General features: G+C 40.8%; 1 protein-coding gene across 2 annotated transcripts in view; it reads left to right on the top strand.

Annotated features, from left to right (window-relative positions):
* The window catches only part of tbck (TBC1 domain containing kinase), a 201,133-nt gene that overhangs the window by 45,288 nt on the left and 132,286 nt on the right, over positions 1 to 23,559 (top strand). For both annotated transcript variants that reach the window (XM_078411595.1, XM_078411604.1), the window contains exons 5-11: positions 3,368 to 3,441; positions 4,395 to 4,536; positions 9,375 to 9,435; positions 9,515 to 9,576; positions 11,966 to 12,027; positions 13,430 to 13,578; positions 18,925 to 19,057. In XM_078411595.1, coding sequence (XP_078267721.1) covers positions 3,368 to 3,441; positions 4,395 to 4,536; positions 9,375 to 9,435; positions 9,515 to 9,576; positions 11,966 to 12,027; positions 13,430 to 13,578; positions 18,925 to 19,057 — 683 coding nt within the window. The remainder of the gene's footprint in view (positions 1 to 3,367; positions 3,442 to 4,394; positions 4,537 to 9,374; positions 9,436 to 9,514; positions 9,577 to 11,965; positions 12,028 to 13,429; positions 13,579 to 18,924; positions 19,058 to 23,559) is intronic.

Genomic DNA, 23,559 nt, shown 5'->3' with positions numbered 1-23,559 from the left:
TGTACTTAACATAATTGTATTTAATTGTATTTATGTATTTATTTGTTTTTGCATTTATTGCATATATGTTTGTACGCACCGTCAGGATTGGCTATTTTTTAATTTCGTTGTACTCGTTGCAATGACAATAAATGAATATTATTATTATTATTATTATTATCAGGACAAGTTGTTGGTGATATTTATGCCGAAAAACCTGAAGCTCTGGAACATCTCATTTCAGCACAGTTGATGCAGGCAGGGGCATGTACTGTACCTCGTTTCCTGAAGTTGATGACTAACTCCTTTATTTTGGTAACATTAAGGGACAGGTTGTTGGCTTAACCCCATGTTGCAAAGCTGCAATCTCCTACAGTACTCTGTCTCACTGTTTGAGATCCAGTTCACTATGGCGTTGTCATTTGAAAACTGGTAAATGGAGTTAGAGCCGAATTTGGTCCCACCATGGTGAGGGTGTAGGGAGTATAGTAAGGGGCTGGGAACACTGACTTGCGGTGCAATGGTATTTAGAATTTTCGTGGAGCATGATTTTTGTCGCCATTTCTCACTGATTGTGATTTAGGGGTCAGCAAGTCAAGTATCCAGATGCTGATGAAGGTGCTAAGTCCTAGATCTGTGAGTTTGGAGATGAGTTGGGTTGGAATTATGGTGTTGAAGGCAAACCTATTGTCAATACATGGGAATCTGGCATAGGTATCCTTGCTATCCATTCGTGTCAGGGATAAGTGTAAGGCCAGGGAGATGGAGTCTGCCACGGACCTGTTGCATTGTGTTTCTGATAAGCTGGAGTTGACGTGTACCATGGCCAGCCTCTCGGAGCATTTCATGTCAGGACTACCGGATGACAATCATTAAGTCAGGCCGCCTTTCTTTTCTTTGGCATCGGGATGATAGTGGTCTTCTTAAAGTAAGTGGGAACCTCAGCTTGGAGTAAGGAGAGGTTAACAATGTCCACAAATACTCCAGCCAGCTGGTCGGTGCAGGTCCGAGGACACAGCTAGGGACTCTATCCAGGCTGGTTGCTTTTTGTGGGTCTGCTCTTAGGAAGGCCAATCCGATGTCTGCAATAGTTACCATGAGTACAGGCACACTCCCAGCTGGTGATGGCATTCCACTGATATGGGGAGGTTGTTTGCAGATAAAGGGTGGTCTGGCAAGTGGGACAGCTTTTAATGGTGCATTTGGGTGAGTTCATTTGGGTAGAGTGAAGGGCATCCGTGAAAGAGGAGCCGTTTCAGGAGTTTCATTGTCCAGGCAGCAGGTTTTATTGGTCAGTGGTCAGTGTTGGGCTCGCAATATTAGCAGCACATTTTTGAACCTTGTGCAACTCCTGTTTAAAATTAGCTGAGCTACGTGGTCCCGCATGATCAATCTTTCATGGAGTATGGTGATTAATGAGGGAAATTTGGGTTTGATCATCAATTCCAAAAAGATCAGACATAACCTGTACTCATACGTCGCATTCCTTTCCAGTAATTTAGTACGTTTTCATTTCAAGCATTTCAAAATATAAGGCTTCTCCTATTAAGTATAAACAGATATAGTGTTTTAAGTAGGATATTAATGTGAGCATAGCTGTGATGTAAGGAAAATACCTGACTGTTTACTTATTGTACTTATTGCTAACAATGCCTCAGCCAGTGAATCAGAGGCTAGGACAAGGCAAATGACTTTCAACACACGGGGAAAGAAAGTCACTTTACTCAGTAAGCAGTCTGTTCAAAGAACAGAGAAAACAAATTATTTCACTTTCTCTCAGGAGGGATTGATCATGAGGGAATACTGAGCTCAGTTAGAGAGCAGGAACAATTTTAAAGACTGGAGGGCATAGCTTTAAGGTGAGAGGGGCAAAGTTTAAAGGACATGCGCAGGGCAAGTTTTTTTTACGCAGAATGATGGGTGCTTGGAATGAGCTGCTAGGGATGGCAGTTGAGCAGATACAATAGTGGCATTTAATGGGCTTTTAGATAGGCCCATGAACATGCAGGCAATGGAGGGATACGAATCGCGTGTAGGTAGAGATGTTTAGTTTAACTTGATATCATGTTTGGCATGTGGGCCGAAGCGCTTATTTCTGTGCTGCACTTTTCTATGCTCCATGTTAAGTGCAGAGAGTGGAGGACATTAACTAGTAAATTATATGCACAGATTTATTCTCAGTCATTGGTAGGTTTTCTGCCTTCAGTATGAGTGAAGCGGGAGAAGATGAGGGAGACTCATGATGTGATGTTCACCTGGATGTTCCAAAGCTTATTGACATTTTTATTAACTTCTCGGCTGTGAATTAGTTATGATATTAACATGAATTCCAGAAAATAATGTTGAAGCATTGACAATGTGACCATTACGTGGTTGAACACACAACTTAATTTCCCACAATTGTGAATGAAAAATTTGAAACTATTTTAAATTTGTTTCCATCTTGGACCCAATCATTCCAGAGAAGTCTGTTAGTAGTAGAGTGTTTGAGGGAATTTTGAGCGACATCCATGCCCCCTATTTGCCTTCACTTAGATAGGCACGCACACAAAATAATACAGCCCATAGATCAGTGGTTAGTCTATCTAACGTCGGTTTATTGAAGGCCTTAAAAGTGCACACAGTGAAACACACTTATGAGAACTCAAAGTATTTTCAAAGATTCACAGTACCTACAGCATTTTATATTCTCATGGCACAAGGGTTACTACTGGATCTACAATAAGTCATCATTAATCAATGTCTCTGTAACTTTTCATCTTTGTCTTTCCCCAGAGTTATCTTTAACCTTATGTTTCCTGGTATTTTGAACACCTCTCTCCCATATGTCTAACAAATGGGCAAATGACCCATTTCCTGGGTGTTATTACGTTCTGCCTGGTTTACAACTTCAATGTTATTCTAGCTAAGTTAACTGTGCGGAGAGCTAAATACATTGACACATCTAATTACCCTCCTAACACCCTTTGTTGGCCATTTTCCCATTCTGTTACCCCAGTATTGTGAGATCTAAGGTTAAAACGATTATAACCTACTCATCTTCTTTATGATTTCCAAAATTTCCAACAACATATAACATGCTACTTACCTGGAAGGGGATAATCTAATTGAAAGCATAATCTTCAGCAACATATACTTGAAGATGGGGAGCAAGTATTGATACATTTTCTCAGTTAAAAAGCTAGTTGAATGATCTAGTTTATGTAGAATGTCAAACAGAGAACATAGTTTTGAATATGAGTCTGAAGAAGGGTCCTGACCGGAAACATCACAGGGATGCTGTCTGACCTGTTAAGTTACTCCAGCACATTGTGTCTTTCTTTTGTAAAGCAGCATCTGCAGTTCCTTGTTTCAACAGAATTTTAATGTCTTTTTTTAATGCTTACAGGGTCACATTAAGCTGGGCAAGTTTGGTTTGTATCACATGACTGGTTACAACGCTGATGTTGACTTCCCTATTGGGTAAGAACTCAACTAGAATTCATTGCATTCCACCCTATTCAGTGCAGCGAATACATGTATAACAGGAGCAGGTGCTACGACTTTGCTCTTTGGGAAAGAACGCATTTAAGGGGCTTTAGCAATTCCACCAATTGCTGCATTAAGTATCAGAAGATGTTCTCTCAGTTAGAGTTTTTCCTGATTCGGAAGTCAAAAAGTTAAATCTCACTTCAGAGATCCGAGACCTGGTCAAAGATGGTACAACAGTGTAATGCTAAGGGGTGCTATCCTGTCCAAGGTGCCTTCTTTTAGATAAGATGCTTGTTAAATTCAGGCCCTGTCAGCTTTCAGGTGGCTGAAAAGATCCCATTACTCCATTCCATGGTGTCCTGGCTAATATTAATCTCTCAAATTCTGTTGTGTAAATATATTTTGAGGTTTTTTTTCACATCGCTGTGGTAAAAAATCGTAAATTGTCCCTAGTGTGTAGGATAGTGGCAGAGTATGGGGTGATTGCTGGTAGGCACGGACCCGGTGGGCCAAAGTGCCTGCTTCCAAGCTGTATCTCTACATTACCAGACTGGTATGACAGTATCTGAAACTGAGAATTGAAAACCATGTAGGGTTGAATTGAATGCCTATATCTATGCTTACTTATCCAGTCACTGTTCACTTTATTTGTGAATATCTCGTTTAAAAGGCTGCACAGAACAGACACTTGGGGACCAAATAGAACCTGATTGGAAGAATTAAATCTGATTCCCTCAAAAATGAAGTCACCCATTAAAAATTGCTAGGAATAAAAAGAAACTGCTTGGAGTTGGGTTAAACATACCAATATCAATGTAAATTGAACAAGTATTTTATAAAGTTAAGCTGCTGTTTGTCTAATACCTTTGGGCTAAACGGCTTCTTGCTGACCTTATCCATAGGGTTATTCTGTCAGTTAATGTGTATTTATGGGCTGTGTTTAGGTATCCTTCCTATTTGGCACCTGAGGTTATCACTCAAGGAATGGCGAAACCCACTGATCACACAAAGAGTGAGAGTTCAACACCCTCGGGTCCCAAAGTCGATGTGTGGTCTCTTGGTGTGATCCTCCTTGAACTCTGTGTGGTATGTGGCAGAATCATCTACTCGCTCTCTTTGTAAACCAGCTAACATTTATGATGTGATGTACAATTAGTATCACTAAAACATTTTTTCAATCAGTAGAACCATTTGAGCCCAACCAATCCTTATGGAAGATTAATGTTGTTAAGTTATATGCACTGGAATTGCTGTGCCTCAGTAATTAGAATTTTATCTCTCAACTACTGTAATCGTCCATTATTCATCCCAAGGAAGATGTAGCTCGATCTTAAATTCATGCTGGGAAGGACTAGATAGGGTAGACAGTCAGAACCTTTTTTCTGAGGGAGGAAAACGCCAAAGACTGGAGAGCGTAGCTTTAAGTTGAGAGCGGAAAAAAATTAAAGGAAATGTGTGGGGCAAGTTGTTTTACACAAAGAGTGATGAGTGCCTGGAATGGGCTTCCAAGGGTGATCGTACAGACAGATATGTGGTGGTTAAGGAACGTTTAGATAGGCAAGTGGACTGCAGGGAATAGAGGGGTACGGATCACGTGCAGGCATAGGAGATTAGTTTAATTTGGCATGATGTTCGACACGGACAATGTGAACTGAATGGCCTGTTCTGATGCTGTGCTGTTCTATGTTCTATGAATGTGGTTCATAGAGTTGATCTTGAGCATGAAAGACATCCATGTGTCAGTGTATCTCTCAGTGGTGTTTTTCTGGCAATGCATTACTGTGCAAATTGTACCTCCCTTCACCACCCCCCACCCCCCGCTCCCCCAGTGAAGCAGACCTGATATTAAACCACATTAGTCATTTAAGCCTCCTGCATTTCCTGTAATAATGTACAAACATGGATTGTCTTCAACATCAGCCAACCACCACACTAAGCTATTTGCTCCAGTGTTCTCAAGGGGACCTTGCAATAAAGTACACAGATTAGCAGTCACATAATGACACTGACTAAATATTAAAAGAGGAATAGATTAGGTAACACCCAGAGTAGGGGAATCGAGAATGAGAGGACATAATATTAAGATGAGGGGGGAAAGTTTTAATGGGAACCTTAAAGGTAACTTTTTTCACAAAGGGTGGTGGGTGAATTGAATGAGCTGCCGGAGGAGGTAGTTGAGGCAAGTACTAACGCGATGTTTAAGAAATATTTAGACAGGTACATGGATAGGATAGGTTTATAGGGATATGGGCCAAACACAGGCAGGTGGGACTAGTGTAGGTGGGACATGTTGGTCGGTGCGGGCAAATTGAGCCGAAGGGCCTGTTTCCACTCCCACATAGCATATTAGGAAGGCACTCCTGATTCGATGATGTCCTCATGAATTCTGTTGATACCATTCAACGGACACTAAAACAAGTTTTAGTGTGATATTTCTATGGAGTTGTATCAAACAAATGAGCCTTGTTCATTTCCATGCTGTATGATGCTGAATTCCGTCCAAATCAGTGGTGTTTCAGTTCAACTTGGGTAGCAATGGAACTGGCACAGAATTAAGAGACTGCAACTCTCAGCTGGGAAATATCTTCAACGGGGAATGTATTGGGCTCGCCGCTTAGTATCATATCATCATCATCATATATACAGCCGGAAACAGGCCTTTTCGGCCCACCAAGTCCGTGCCGCCCAGCGATCCCCGCACATTAACACTATCCTACACCCACTAGGGACAATTTTTACCTTTACCTAGCCAATTAACCTACATACCTGTACGTCTTTGGAGTGTGGGAGGAAACCGAAGATCTCGGAGAAAACCCACGCAGGTCACGGGGAGAACGTACAAACTCCTTACAGTGCAGCACCCGTAGTCAGGATCGAACCTGAGTCTCCGGCGCTGCATTCGCTGTAAAGCAGCAACTCTACCGCTGCGCTACCGTGCCGCCCGTACCTAAAAAAACATTTATTTCCCTTTGCCAAGACTTTGTCTGATACCATGAACTGAGAGACCCGAGTCCTATATATTGTGATTTATTCAGGAGAAAAAAACATCACATATTAAATTTATTAAACAGTTTTGAGTCTAAATAATCACCTTCCCTTGTTCATCACTTTTATATCTTTCATTTCTCTCCCTTCCCCCCCGCCCACCTCACCTTCCCTCACCCTTCCAAAACCACCTCATATACTGATGGTGAGAGAATTGTCCTTAGATGTATGCAATTGTAAAAAATTCTGAATTGATACCAAATTGCAGACATGAACAATAAAAATATGAAACAGAAGCCTTATTTCTTGAAAGTGAGTAACTAAGGCAAGCTAGCGGCCATGTGGTAAATATTAAAGACTAACAATGATGGCAACAATCATAAAATGGTGCATATATTCAAACCGCATGTGGTAAAACAGCCCAAGACGTTTGTGTCTGAGGTTTGTAAATGCCAGATTTGCTGTCTCTTTTAGTTTTCTACATTTATTTTGATAATTGCTTTGTTATATATTTTCAAAGCTATATGCGCCATGAACTATGTGACCAAAACTAAAATCATAAGACATTTTGATAAGCTTACAACTTGGCAGCATGCTATACGTGATCCTTATATGTGTACAAATTTGGAAATTGATCTTCAAGTCACGATTGACATATTCACTGGCCTGTCTCATTCCCTCTCTCCTAGATGCTGCCTGACCTGCTGATTTACTCCAGCATTTTGTGATACCTTCGATTTGTACCAGCATCTGCAGTTATTTTCTTACACACTGGCCTGTCTGAGAGATTAGGGCCTGCGTTAAATATCTGTAAAGGAAAAGTGCTCAACCAAATTGCCCAAACTACACTATAATGCACCGCCCACCCACACATCCATGGTAACTGTAAAGATCCACATTGGTACATTAGGTCACATTTTGTCCCTTGGGAGCAACTTTTTGTGGGAGTCGGCCTTGATGGTGAAATTCATCATTGCTTCCATGCATGAGCACAGCCTTCGGCCATCTGAAGGAAAGTGTTTTAAAATTAAATATTTAAACCCAGCACCGGTTGAGTTTAGTTTATTATTATCACGTGTACTGAGGTACAGTCAAAAGCTTTACTTTGCGTGCTATCCAATGAAAGAATATACAGACAATCCCCAACTTACATAAGGATAATGATCCTACGGTTGCTATGGTTCCACTTAGTTTGCGGTTTACCAGGCAGCAGCGGTCCCCATCCACCTGTACACTTGAGAGGGTTGGATATTCTACAGCAGCCAGTTCAAAGCACTGGAGAAATACTGCCACATCAGTGTCCTCTTCAAAGATGTTCTCAAAGCCTCTTGAAATAAATGAGTGTGTTCACTAACTTGTGGGAGAGGAGGATATGAGGAGAAACCTTGAATTTAATTTGCTTTTTTAGAGCCTTTCCTCCTTTATTTCTGGTATCAAATGCAGCTGTATTCTCAGATCTCACTTCACTCCATCGTTAAAAGTCTTTGTATAGGTAGCAGCTACTCTTAATGAAACATTTCATGCATTAATGGCCCATACTGTGGGTAACTATCTTCCTAATTTCTCCTTTGTTTAACCAATGTCAATGACTTTTAACATTTTATTATTGTGCTCCCTCTCCACGCTCTACCCTCTCAATTGTTATTGCATTGTCTTGGATAAGCTGTCTTTTCTTTGTTAAACATTGCAAAAACTGAAACCACTGACTTAATAGGTGCATATCTGGTTCTATCCCTCATCACACCTTTTGCTGCCAACCATTTCCAAAATTTATTACACACTGATAGATCTCCGATGGATGGAAAGACCTGGTGTTCAGGCGAATTGAAATAGGACACCAAGCAATATTTAGTCTCTACTGAGCAAAGACAATTTAATCCCCATTTATTTTATAATATGGATTTCTTTGCATTGTTCGGTATCTGCATTTGATCTGCCCACCGTGCAAATATGCTTGTTTCTATCAAAACCTTCTGCATTCTTCTTTGAAAATGTACAATGCTGTCTGTATTTTTATTGCAAGCTGTACAGACTATCTACATTACAACCTCCCAGGTGCAGAGTTGCCACTGGTGGGATAGTGGATAACAATTTGTCAAGCTTGTATATGCAGATCCTAATATAATCAAAAATGTCTGGGAGTGTGCACTGGCATACGATTTTAAGATATAGATTTATTTGCATTAAACTGCATCTGTAATTGATCTACCAACATGCTGTTAGGCTTGTCTCTATCAAAACCTCCTGCATTCATCTGTGAAAGTTCGCTTTGCTGCCTACAGCTATTGAAATCAAGGCATGCACAGTGCAGGGTGAACAGCAAATTAGCACAATACACCAGGAGTTCATGTTAAGAGAGTCAAGAGTGTTTTGTTGTCATATGTGATTTTTTTTTACATGCAGCAGCACCACAGAATATGTAAACATAATATGCTATAAACAATATAATAAATGAAAAAAAAGTTCAGTATGTGTATGTTTATATTATACATACATACACACATATATATATTTATATATGTGTGTGTTTGTGTGTGTGTGCAAATATGTGCGTGTGTGTGTGTGTTTTTATATATGTATACTGAACATTTTTTTGTTTAATATATTGTTCACAGAATATTTTGTTTACATATACGCTTTCGTATGTTATGTTTACAATGTTATGTTCACACACACACACACATACATATATTATATATATATTTATACACACACACACACAAACATACAGATGGCAGGAGTGAAATGAGTGTGTGGCCAGGGTGGTGTGGGCCTCTGATGATGCTGGCTGCCTTTTTTAAGGCAGCGACTCCTGTAAATCCCTTCAATGGACAAAAGTCAGAATCTCTTTAATATATGCAAACAAGCAATATTTAACCAATGTGATGTAAATCATATGCCAGATATACTAAAACACGACTGCTTATTGTTTTATTCAGGGTCAAAAACTGCTCCAGAGCATAGATATTTCCGAAAGGCTAAAATTCATCCTAAATCTAGGTATGTTGCATCTTCTGATGCTTGTTATTACCGCTGACCTTGTATTTCCACATTGTACTTATTCCTGGTTTGTTTGCAGATTGTGTGGATGACATCCTGACCGTCATATCTGAAGAGCATGGCTGCTTCGAGATTACCAGGGTTTGCTATTCCCTTTTTTTAATAACCATTGCCACATTATAATCGATATTTTTGAATAGTTGACTGGCGTCTTGAGATTTTACAATGTCTTAAAATGATAGTGATAAGATACCCGAGGGTTAAATTCTTTTTCAAGAAAAAATATATACAGAAATAGTGACAATACTCAGAAGGTCAAGCAGCATCTATGGAGAGAGAAAAACAATATGTAAAAAGAAGGAACTGTAGATATTTTTAACTTTACACAAAAGGGCACAAAGTACTAGAATAACTCAGCGGGTCAGGCAGCATCTTTGGAGAATATGGATAGGTGATGTTTCAGGTCGAGACCCTTTTTCAGCCAACATGGATAGGTGAAGACACATCACCTATCCATGTTCTCCGAAGATGCTGCCTGACCCGCTTTATGCCAGCACTTTTTAGCCTTTTGAGAAAAACAAAATGTTGTATTGATGACTATTCATCAGTTCTGATGAAATATTAACTCTGTTTACGCAATATTTTGCTTCTGTACTTTCTTTGCCTTGTTTCCTTTTATGATTCTTTCTCCTGTTTTCTACTCTTCCTGCCATTTAGTGAGGTGTAAGTTATTGCTCAAATGTAGTTTCCCTGTTTATTCCCGGAACATAGCCGATTATTCGCAGGTTCCTGCTGTCCTGCACTCTTGGGTATGACTACCTCTTTTGAAAGTCAATGTCTATTTCTGCATCTCTGGAAACAATCTAAAAAAAAAACCTGTTACCGCCTCCAAAACAACACCTTTACCCTTTGAATGATCTTTCCAAATATTTTGGGCCATTTTAGATTTTCAGCAAACACATGAATGACTGTGCGAAAACACTTCCCTTTCAAAATGAGTCATGAGGGTTTAGAAACTTGTAAAGATCACAGCACAAGGAAAAAGTTCATGAATAAGATGTGTGTTGCCCAGGCTCCTCTGCCATCCAGTAAAATCGTGGCTCATTTTCAACACCAAATTCACTTTGCTAGCTAATCCTGGTTTCTCGGTGTTGTTTAAAAAGACATTTTCTCAAGAACATGCCAATTGAGAAAATCATTGATGCACTTAAAATGAATCTCAAATTCTCATGATTTCGATGTTTTTTAAATTTTGGGCAAAGATTTGAGGAAATTATTATCTATTGCCTTTTAAAACAAAGCAAATGTGTGCAGTTGGCATGATAAAGAAGAATTTGATGTGTTATTGGGCTAGGCATTGAGGAATCATGTTAAAGATGAGTGTGAATGGATTAATGCTAGATGGTTGGTTCTCCTTGCAGCGGGGAGGGTGTTATTTTTTCTTCTAACCTCATGAGTAGGGAGTCATATTCCTTACATAATAATTGTGCAATCAATGAATGGACAAGAAGTTCAAAGAAAAGCTCTGCCGTTTGTTGAGGGAAACATAAAGAGACATGGGAAGTTGGTAGAGTTTTTCAAATGGGAGCATTGTGTCATAGGCAAGCGAAGAAAAAAACCAGATGTGTTCTTGCCATTCAAAATGCTGTAGGAAAAAGGTGATACCAAAACAGTTTGGTTAATCTACTAAAAGAATAAGGCAGATTTCAAATTGGAGTAACAGCACCTCACTTTTTGCTTTGGCAGCTTGAAAACCCAGCCATATAAATATGGATCTCTTTAACTTCAAGTTAACCTTGCATCCCCTCTCTCTTCGTCCCTCCCCCACCTTAGTCGTCGTTCTAGTTTCACTGTCGTCCTGTTGAGTTTCACTGTTTGTATAACCTGTTATCACCTAGCCCACAACCAACAATAAACAATTGTGGGCTCTATCTTCCTTGATCTCGTTACTTTTTGCATATCTTTCCATCATTTGTTCTATGTGCCTTCTATATCTCTCGATTCCCTTTATGATGAATCTCAGCCTGAAGAAGGGTCTCGACCCAAAATGCCACCTTTTCCTTTTCTCCAGAGATGCTGCCTGACCCGCTCAGTTACTCCAGCTTTTTGTGTCTAAAAAATGATAAGTTAATCGGTTCATAATTTTTCTTCATTATTCAAGGGAACTAAACAATGGGTTAAATAGGCGAGATTATGTGTACCCCTCTTGCTTTTTGATGATCTATATTTGACCTTGCCTCAATAAGATGTTTTCCCCAAATAAAAGACTGAATAAATACTTGGGAAGGGTATGTGTGAAAGACACGATACCAGGTTTAAATCACAAGGCATCCATTATTGCCTTTGGATCATGCCATTGTGTATGATAATATTGGACAGTAAGGTCATGCAAGATGTTCTGGTGTAAAAGAAGTATTACTGTTATCAAGGAGAATATCTACGACAGACTTGAAATTAAATTAATGGTAGAATTGGCAATTTCCTATTTCTCCATCCAAATGATTTGATTTACAGTTTCTTCTTCTCAAAGGATTTTCCCAAAGATGTTCTAACACTGCTGAAAAAATGCCTGACCTATCACCCATCCAAAAGGTACGTGCTTGCACCAAAGCAAACTCCAAAATGTCAAATGTCATGGTCATATTTGAATAATTGTGATAGACTTGTTAGAGACATAGAACTGTTCAGCATGGGAAACAGGTCCTTCAGCCAGACTTGTCCATGCCAACCAAATTGGCATTCTGGGCTAGTCCCATTTGCCTGCATTTGACCCATACCAATCCAAATCCTTCCTGGCTCCTTTGTGCCTTTGAGTTCATAGTTCACCCTATGGAGTTTATTCATGCAGGTAAGAGTTTGAGTTTTTACTTAATATTTTAAATTATTTTTGGTATTTTGCATTGGGTAATACTTTTCTAAAAAATGCTTAGGTGTTGTTAGTTTTATATGGATAGATTTTTAAATGTTCCTGACAATCTTTAACCCTAATCCTGGAAGTTTGGAAAACTTTAGGGGCGGCACAGTGGCGTAGCAGTCGAGTTGCTGCTTTATAGCACCAGAAACCCAGTTTTGATCCTGACTGTGGGTGCTATCTGTATGGAGTTTGTATGTTGTCCTTGTGACCACGTGGGTTTTCCCCGGGTGCTCCGGTTTCCTCCCACACTCCAAACATGTACAGGTTTGTTGGTTAATTGGCTTTCGTAAAACTGAAAATTGTCCCTAGTGTGTAGGATAGTGCTTATTTACGGGGCGATCACTGGTCGGTATGGACTCGGTGAGCCAAAGGGCCTGTTTCCGTGCTGTATCTCTAAAGTAAAGTAAAGTCTAAACTGGTCGGCCTATTCAGCTCTCGACATCTGTGAAAGGTAGGTTTGAACAGGGAGTACACCTCCAGACCAGTAGGATATTCCAGTAACTCCAATTGATCATAGATGAAGTTTGAAATAATACTTCCATTAAATTTCTATTTTCATTTTAAAATATCGCTTCCCTTCACGTAGCATTTATTTAACCAGGCTAAGCAGCTCTTTTCTTTATGCTGGGAAAAATATTTTCTTGTCAGTGAAACTCATCAGCATTGAAGTAAGAGCAATCAAATTTCTCCTTAATGTTAAAGATAGACACAAAGTGGAGTAACTCATCGGGTCAGGCAGCACCTCTGCAGAAAAAAATGTATGGGCGACGTTTCGGGTCGGGACCCTTCTTCAGAGTCTGAAGAAGTGTCCTGGCCCGAAACATCAACCATCTTTTTCTCCAGAGATGTTGCCTGACCTGCTGAGTTACTCCAGCACTTTGTGTCTATCTTTGGTATAAACCAGAATCTGCATTTCTTTGTTTCTCTATCTTCTTAATGCTGTCCTGTTGTAAAGTTAATTGCAGCACTTTGATTTGCAGTGAATGAATCTCCGAAATGAACTCTCCTTTAGATCATGATCATGTAAATGATTTTGTGTTCATCTTGGAGTAATGTGTTTTGAATCTGTTTGTGTCGTAGGCCGACTCCAGCTGAACTGCTGAAAGATGGCTTATTCAGTAAGGTTTCTGCCTTGTACACACCGTTCCGCAAACCTGATAGCCTATTTTCCTCCTCTCTGCGTTGTGCTGATCTGAGCATCCCTGATGATGTGGGAACTTTCTGTAAAGGTAAGGAACCTTTGGAAATTGTATTCACGCCATTTTTTTGATGATAGCCAAGATTGGACGATATATACTGCGGTGTAACAAACAACATCTATAACAATTGTAGGTCAGAAATTGTAAAATGTTATCAAGCCACTGAAGTGAATGCATGCTTCTATTGATCTTACTCATTAAGGACCAGCAAAGGAATAATTAGCACAGGAACTCTTGTTCTATGAGAACATATTTTGAGAAACCAGTAACAATATTTGGACACTTCTTTCCATTAACTTAACACTGTGGATAGTCTGCCTGTCACTCTTGTGGTGCCATTGCAGTTACCTTGATGAGGAGGAATTTCTTTAGTAAGAGGGTGGTGAATGTGTGGAATTCATTGCCACAGATGGCTGCGGACTCCAAATCATTGGGTAATTTTAAGGCGGAGATTGACAGATTGTTGATTAGTAAAGGTGTCAGGGGTTTTGGGGAGAAGGCAGGAGAATGGGGTTGAGAGGGAAAGATAGATCAGCCATGATTGAATGGCAGAGTAGACTTGATGGGCCGAATGGCCCAATTCTGCCCCAATAACATATGAACTTATGAACCTTGTTAAGTACTGGCGGCATGCCTTCCTGGTTACTGGACCCAAATAAGGGCTACTTTGTCTTGACGAGCATGCTTTACCAATTAACCATAAGATGCACTAAATCCATTGCAAGGATGAGTTTTCCCTAGAAATAAGGAACTACAGATGCTGGTTTACACAAAAGGTCCAAGTGCTGGAGTAACTCAGCAGGTCAGGCAGCATCTCTGGAGATGGTGATGTTTCAGGTCTGAAAAAGGGTCCCTATCCAAAACGTTACCTATCCATGTTCTCTAGTGAAGCTGCATGGATCACATTTTCTAGCCATGTCCACTAATTTCCCATCCCAGATTAGATGGAGAAACTGCTGGTTTACTCAGAAAAAAGGCACTAAGTGCAGGAGTAACAATAGACAATAGACAATAGACAATAGACAATAGGTGCAGGAGTAGGCCATTCAGCCCTTCGAGCCAGCACCGCCATTCAATGCGATCATGGCTGATCACTCTCAATCAGTACCCCGTTCCTGCCTTCTCCCCATACCCCCTCACTCCGCTATCCTTAAGAGCTCTATCCAGCTCTCTCTTGAAAGCATCCAACGAACTGGCCTCCACTGCCTTCTGAGGCAGAGAATTCCACACCTTCACCACCCTCTGACTGAAAAAGTTCTTCCTCATCTCCGTTCTAAATGGCCTACCCCTTATTCTCAAACTGTGGCCCCTTGTTCTGGACTCCCCCAACATTGGGAACATGTTCTCTGCCTCTAATGTGTCCAATCCCCTAATTATCTTATATGTTTCAATAAGATCCCCCCTCATCCTTCTAAATTCCAGTGTATACAAGCCCAATCGCTCCAGCCTTTCAACATACGACAGTCCCGCCATTCCGGGAATTAACCTAGTGAACCTACGCTGCACGCCCTCCATAGCAAGAATATCCTTCCTCAAATTTGGAGACCAAAACTGCACACAGTACTCCAGGTGCGGTCTCACCAGGGCCCGGTACAACTGTAGAAGGACCTCTTTGCTCCTATACTCAACTCCTCTTGTTACGAAGGCCAACATTCCATTGGCTTTCTTCACTGCCTGCTGAACCTGCATGCTTCCTTTCATTGACTGATGCACTAGGACACCCAGATCTCGTTGAACTCCCCCTCCTCCTAACTTGACACCATTCAGATAATAATCTGCCTTTCTATTCTTACTTCCAAAGTGAATAACCTCACACTTATCTACATTAAACTGCATCTGCCATGTATCCGCCCACTCACACAACCTGTCCAAGTCACCCTGCAGCCTTATTGCATCTTCCTCACAATTCACACTACCCCCCAACTTAGTATCATCTGCAAATTTGCTAATGGTACTTTTAATCCCTTCGTCTAAGTCATTAATGTATATCGTGAATAGCTGGGGTCCCAGCACCGAACCTTGCGGTACCCCACTGGTCACTGCCTGCCATTCCGAAAGGGACCCATTTATCCCCACTCTTTGCTTTCTGTCTGTCAACCAATTTTCTATCCATGTCAGTACCCTACCCCCAATACCATGTGCCCTAATTTTGCCCACTAATCTCCTATGTGGGACCTTGTCGAAGGCTTTCTGAAAGTCGAGGTACACCACATCCACTGACTCTCCCTTGTCAATTTTCCTAGTTACATCCTCAAAAAATTCCAGTAGATTTGTCAAGCATGATTTCCCCTTCGTAAATCCATGCTGACTCGGAATGATCCCGTTACTGCTATCCAAATGCTCAGCAATTTCGTCTTTTATAATTGACTCCAGCATCTTCCCCACCACTGATGTCAGACTAACTGGTCTATAATTACCCGTTTTCTCTCTCCCTCCTTTCTTAAAAAGTGGGATAACATTTGCTATCCTCCAATCCACAGGAACTGATCCTGAATCTATAGAACATTGAAAAATGATCTCCAATGCTTCCACTATTTCTAGAGCCACCTCCTTAAGTACTCTGGGATGCAGACCATCAGGCCCTGGGGATTTATCAGCCTTCAGTCCCATCAGTCTACCCAACACCATTTCCTGCCTAATGTGGATTTCCTTCAGTTCCTCCATCACCCTAGGTTCTCCGGCCCCTAGAACATTTGGGAGATTGTGTGTATCTTCCTCAGTGAAGACAGATCCAAAGTAACGGTTTAACTCGTCTGCCATTTCTTTGTTCCCCATAATAAATTCCCCTGCTTCTGTCTTCAAGGGACCCACATTTGCCTTGACTATTTTTTTCCTCTTCACATACCTAAAAAAACTTTTGCTATCCTCCTTTATATTATTGGCTAGTTTACCCTCGTACCTCATCTTTTCTCCCCGTATTGCCTTTTTAGTTAACTTTTGTTGCTCTTTAAAAGAGTCCCAATCCTCTGTCTTCCCACTCTTCTTTGCTATGTTATACTTCCTCTCCTTAATTTTTATGCGGTCCCTGACTTCCCTTGTCAGCCACAGGTGTCTCTTACTCCCCTTAGAGTCTTTCCACCTCTTTGGAATAAATTGATCCTGCAACCTCTGCATTATTCCCAGGAATACCTGCCATTGCTGTTCTACCGTCTTCCCTGCTAGGGCCTCATTCCAATCAATTTTGGCCAGCTCCTGCCTCATGCCTCTGTAATCCCCTTTGCTATACTGTAATACCGACACTTCCGATTTTCCCTTCTGCCTTTCCATTTGCAGAGTAAAACTTATCATGTTGTGATCACTGCCTCCTAATGGTTCTTTTACCTCTAGTCCCCTTATCAGATCAGGATCATTACACAACACTAAATCCAGAATTGCCTTCTCCCTGGTAGGCTCCAGTACAAGCTGTTCTAAGAATCCATCTCGAAGGCACTCTACAAACTCTCTTTCCTGGGGTCCATTTCCAACCTGATTTTCCCAGTAGGTTATGCAGCATCTCTGGAGGCTGGATCTTTAGCCGACATTTTAGATTGGGACCCTCATTAAGACTGGAAAACGGTTCTCAACCCGAAACACCACCCCTCCATGTTCTCCAGAGATGCTGCCTGACCTGCTGAGTTACTCCAACACTTTGTATCCATATTAGATAGAATTTGATTCTCAAGCCAAGTGCTGAATATATAACTAAAGACACTGTAACACAACACACTTCTTTATATCGTTGATATAGTGTTACATGCTGGTTAATTCTCAAATAAAAGATCTGTTTAATACTTTCATGTGTATGATAGATTTATTGCCAATATAGAGTTATTGGAATAAGGTTACATAATGTTAAAATGATTCTGTAAATTGGGCAGCATCAGTAGAAAACAGGTCAGTGTTTTAGCTTGTAACCTTTTGTCACTGGTGATGTGTGGAAGAGCTGGCTGCTTGATATAAAAATAAATGCAAATAAATCCTGACCACTATTTTAAGTTTTACTTTTGTGGAACGATAATTTAGATGAGCCAAGCATGTTATTGTCTGCCCCAGAAAGTGACCAGTAATTGATTAATGAAGTAAATAATGGAATCTTACCAGACAAATGGAAGCCATTTGGGCCATCATACCTGGATCATTTCTTTAAAAGATCAATGCGACCAGTTTGATCCCCCTATCTGTCCCCAAAGCTTGTCATTTCTTCCCCTGGAGTATTTATCTAATTACCATCTATCTCCAACTTCCCTTGAGGCAAAATGTAATAAAAGTCGGTTAATCTGTTCCACAGTTCACAACGATGTATCTCTTTTGGGATCATACCGTCTCTAGCCAGCATCGGCCTATCAGGGAACCTCCTTGCCTGAGGTAACCTGTTACTAACCCCAATTTTTCCTGTTTTTTTTCTCGCATCCAGTTTCTTTACCCCCCCACCCCCACCCCACCGCCCCCACCCACTACAATCACCCTGAATAAGAGTTTCACCTAAAAAAGTCACCTATCAATTTTCTCCAGAGATTCTGCCTGACCCGTTGAGTTACTCCAGCATTTTTTGTCTGTCCCCTATAGGCAGGCCATTATCGATCACGATAACTTGCATTTTTTAAAGAACTCTTATGATCTACCCTTTGTTTTTGTTTTTATCAAATTGTGGGTGTATCGAATGAGCTACCAGAGGAGGTAGTCGAGGCATACGCTATTGCAGCGTTTAAAAAACATTTATACGGTATATGAATAGGATAGGTTTAGAGGGATATGGGCCAAACATAGGCAGGTGGAACTAGTGTAGATGTGGCATGTTGGTCAGCGTGGGTAAGCTGGGCTGAAGGACCTATTTCCATATATGACCCTAAATTCCTCAATCCTGTGACTTTTAGGTAGCGACCTACCTGCCTGTGGAGGTATAACATTTACTGTTGTGGTTTTTGCTTAAACGTTGAATGGTGTAATTTTGAGGAACCTGTTTCAAAAATTGATATTGGTTTATTATTGTCATGTGTACTGAGATACAGTGAAAAACGTTGTGTTGGGCAGCATACCTCAACATAACTGGATTTGGAAGGTCCTCATGCACAAAATGGATATTAGCTCTCATTTCAAGGGTCTTGCCTAGGCTCATTAGCCCTTTGCACAGATTCAGTAGGCAGGATACTTGAAGTTAAATGTTACACTGCCCTTATGTCCTTCCAAACTCCAAGGTCTCTCAGTGTTATTATAATTATTAGTGCTATTGATCTAGAACATAAATTCATAAATAAAAGTAATTTTGGTAAACTACAATTTTAGGTGTATGACAATTGAAAGAATGTCAATGAGGAAATCGTACAAAATAGTCATACAAAACTTTAAATACATACTGTCATTGTTCTTTTATTTTCCCACTTGCTTTCATTTATGAAGATGAAGAATATCTTTCGGAAAGATCTGTCGAGGAAGTCTATTATCTATGGTGTTTGGCTGGAGGAGACTTGGAAAAGGAGCTCGCAAGCAAAGGAATCATTCGTTCTAAGCCACCAATTTGCACCTTGTCAAAGTAAGTCAGCGGATTCCTCTTAATCACCAAGTCCCACTGGTAATGTGGATACAAATAGCTGCAGATGCTGGAGTAACTCAGTGGGTCAGGCAGCATCTCTGAAGAACGTGGATAGGTGATGTTTTGGGTCAAGAAACATCAGGGTGTCAGAGGCTATGGGGAGAAGGCATGAGAATGGGTTTAGGAGGGAGAGATAGATCAGCCATGATTGAATGGCGGAGTAGACTTGATGGGCTGAATGGCCTACTTCTACATCTATCCCTTAAGACCTTATGACCTTTCTTCAGCATTTGTGTCCTTTTTCCACTGCTTTGTTTGTCAATGAAGTCCACTTTATTTTGTGGTAGAAACTGATTTGACATCCACAGATGATGTGATTATATACCACTTATACCATGGTTCTATGTAATCTGGCCATCATGATTGTGTGGCTAGACACAAAATGCTGGAGAAACTCAGTGGGTCAGGCAGCATCTCTGGAGAAAAGGAGTAGGTGACGTTTCGGGTCATGACCCTTCTTCAGACCGAGAGTCAGGGAAGAGGGAATAAATCCCCTGATTGTGTAGCTGCTCTTAATTTGGCTCCATGCCCTAGATATTGGAGTTGGCAGAAATCACCAAAGCAAGGGATCGTTTGGGATCTGAGGGTAAGTGAGTGGAGAGTTGATGATTCTGGTTGACGACCTTCATTAGTCGACTTCTGAGTGCAGTTTGATGATGAACTGATTGACTGACTGAGTCTTTAATCAGATTTCGGAAGTATTCAAACAAAATCAAGCTAAGATAAATAAAAATAAATTTCTTACTAATGCAAACAGTGATTGTGAAAAGGAATGGAACATTATTGGTAAAGTATAGACAAATAGAACAGGCAATTAACTGGCTGACGCAGTTCAGTGTACAGATTATGTTGAGAAAAATGTTGATTTACATGGATAGATGACCACATCTACACCAAACCCAAACCTATCAGGAGTATATGAGGGCATTCGATTCAATTTGAGATACCAGCTATCAAGACAGATGTGTATAACATTTCATTCTTCCCTTGCACAATTAAAGCATGGAATAGTCTTCACCCTACTATAGTTACTCAACCAGACGCAACTAAATTTAAGGCAGCTCTTCTCCAAGAAGCCCTTCTTGCTTAAGTCCATACTCCGCCACCTCCAGTTTAAATTCCATTTGGAATATTTTGGAGGACCAAGAACCAAGAACCAAGAAAGGTTCAAAGGGATAGAGGTAAATTGTTCTAGTTTAAATGGGGCTTCTTGGTCAGCATGGATGAGTTGGGCTGAAGGGCCTGTTCCCATGCTGCATGGCTCTATAATTCTTTTGTTTATATCATTATGAACATCTCTGTGTACAATTATAATGGAAAATAAATGTGTACGTTTTTACTGTTGGCTTTAACATACTTCTGGCAATGTGGGCATTCCTCCAACAAAGTATAAGTGGTATAAGTCAACCGTTTAGCCTTTTTAGAGAGTGCTCTATTCTGTGAGATCACTGCTCATCTATGACCTAAGGCAAATCCATTTACCTCCCTTTCCTCCGTATACCTTAATAGCTTTAGTATCATTACCATAGATGGCCAAGGCTAAGAAATTGCTAAACAAATGCAAGTAATGCTAGGTGTTTCACGTTTAACTAGGCAGTTTCTAAGTATCAATTTAAAAGTATCATGGTGACAATTTGTAATGGAAATATAAAAAACAGCTGAAACAAATTAGAATACAGATGCTCCTCGACTTACGATGCTTCGCCTCATGATATTTTGACTTTACGATGGTGCAAAAGCGATACGCATTCGGCACGTTAGAGTTGCTGTCTTACAGCAAATGCAGCACCGGAGACCTAGGTTCAAGCCCAACTACGGGTGCTGTCTGTACGGAGTTTGTATTTTCTCCCCGTGACCTGCGTGGGTTTTCTCCGAGATCTTCGGTTTCCTCCCATACTCCAAAGACGTACAGGTTTGTAGGTTAATTGGCTTGGTAAACGTAAAAAATGTTCCCAGTGCGTATAGGATAGTGTTAATGTGTGGGGATCCCTGGTTGGCGCGGACCCGGTGGGCCGAAAGGGCTTGTTCCCGCGCCGTATCTCTAAACTAAACTAAACTAAACTAAACATTCAGTAGAAACCGTAGGTTAGGTGGCTATGATGTTTGATAGGTTAGGTGTATTAAATACATTTTCGACTTAAGATATTTTCGATTTACGATTTGTTTATCAGAACGTAATCTCAATGTAAGTCGAGGAGCATCTGTATTTAATCCCATCTTCCAAATATTTTTGAGTGTCTATGCAGACATTGTAGCGATTTGGATATTCAAAGTCAAATTTTGGGCAGAATCATGCTAGGAAGTGCTGGCAGGCCTGTGACAAATTGCTGGCATTAGTCAGAGGCTTTTTGAATGTGTTGGTGGTGTTAATTGCTGAACTCGCATGGAGTTCACTGCTGAACCCGCATGGAGTTCAGTGGAGGAACATGAACTCGATGAAATTCTGTGGCATTTACACTGGGGAATCTGCTCAGCGATCCAATATCAGAATATATTTGACTAAAAATCTGCAAGCTTGCTCATTTGAACAGAAATGTTATATCCTCAAACAAATAAAGAAAATGTTATGTAGAACCAAGGAACTACAGATGCTGGTTTACAAAAAAAATGACACAAATTGCTGGAGTAACTCAGTGGGTCAGGCAGCATCTCTGGAAAACGGATAGGTGATGTTTAGGGTCAGGACCCTTCTTCAGACTGATTGTGTGTGAGTGTGTGTGAGGCGGGAGGGGTGAGATAACGGGAAGAAAAAAGGGGCAAGACAAAGTGTGGCAGATAGTAGATGAATAGAGTTGAGGGGTGTTTTTTGATAGGCAGTCAGTTGGGCTAAGGCCAGAGATGAAAAGATATAAGGTGTGAGACAAAAGGATTGAAGAGTTGTGAATTATGAAGCTTGAGGAAGGACTGTAGGTGGAATTGGAGGGGGAGGGCAGAAATGGATGCGAGTCCAGGTGGGGCACAATAAAGGGGGTGGGGGGAGGGTGGATTTGGGAGAAGAAGGGAGGGTTTGTAGTTACTTAAAATTGGAGAATTCAATGTTCATACCTTTGGGTTGTAAAACTACTAAGGCATAGGTTACCTTTGTTTAATTTATTTGTGTTTGAAGTAATGTTTTCAATTATTTATATGCTTTTGGAAGTTTCATAGCTGCCTCCATAATTTAGATTTTTAATTAATTTTAACAGATTTTCGGAGGCGAGGAGGGTTTTTCTGTGGAGATCTGTGAACAGGGATGTTCTGTGAGAATCAGTGCTGGGACCTCATTGTTTATAATATGTGTAAATGATTTGGATAGACTTGTATGTGCTCCGATTAGTAAGTTTGCAGCCAAGGCAACATTTGGGGAATTGTGGGTAGTGAGGAAGCTTGTCAAAGAACACCACTATGTCTGAAATTTGGGCAGTTTAATCTGGACAAATGTGAGGGGTTGCATTGAGGGAAAGTACACAGTAAATGGCAGGACTCTAAGGAGCATTGGTGTGTAGAGAGATCTTGGAATACATGTTCATAGCTTTCAAAAAGTGGAAACACAAGTGGTGAAGAAGGTTTATAGCATTCTTACCCTTATCAGGCAGTGTCTTGACTGAAGGCTGAAGAATGAAAAAGCGTCACCCCTCCTTTTTCTCCAGAGATGCTGCCTGAGGGGCTGAGTTACTCCAGCGCTTAGTGTCTACCTTCAATAAAAGTAGGCAAATCATATTGCAGTTGTATAAAACTTTGGTGAAACCACATTTAAAGTATGTGTGCACTTCTGGTCACCATACCATGTGGAGCTCTGGAGAGAATGTAGAAGAGCTTCACTAGGATGTTACAGAAGAGCTTCACTAGGATGTTTTAGTATATCAGCTAAAAGAGAGGTTGGACAAACTTCAATTATTTTCTTTGGATTGTCAGAGACTGAGGGGCAACCTGATAGGCGATAAAATATTAGGTAGGTGGTCGGCCTTTTCCCCAGGGTATAAATGACAAATTCTCAAGGTTCAAGGTGAAAGGGGAAAATTTAAACGAGATATTCAAGAGACTCTTTTCTACGAGTGGCAGGTTGCTGCAGTACGTTGCCAGGAGGGATAGATGGAAGCAGATGCAGGGGCAACATGTAAGAGGCATTTAGACAGACTCATGAACAGGCAGGAAAAGAGGGATATAGACTACATGCAGGCAGATGGGATTAGTTAGGGTGGCGTCATGGTCAGTACAGACATGTTGGGCTGAAGGGCATGTTCCTGTGCTGCACTGTTCCATGTTTATGAAAGCTCTGTTAACTTGGTAACTTCCACAGAAAGATAGGAGAAGGGTAGTGAGTTTTGTCAAAACCTTGCTCCAAAGTTTCATATGCTAGACTTTCCCTGGCACAGTCTCTTGATCTGATTTTGATGGACATTTTTGGCCTTTCCAGGACAATGGATGTTCCAGGTAGCAGGTTCCATTTAACCTAATCGGGG

Source organism: Rhinoraja longicauda, chromosome 1 (genome assembly GCF_053455715.1).
Source record: "Rhinoraja longicauda isolate Sanriku21f chromosome 1, sRhiLon1.1, whole genome shotgun sequence".
Lineage (NCBI taxonomy): Eukaryota > Metazoa > Chordata > Chondrichthyes > Rajiformes > Arhynchobatidae > Rhinoraja > Rhinoraja longicauda.
This window is presented reverse-complemented; position numbering and strand designations above follow the sequence as displayed.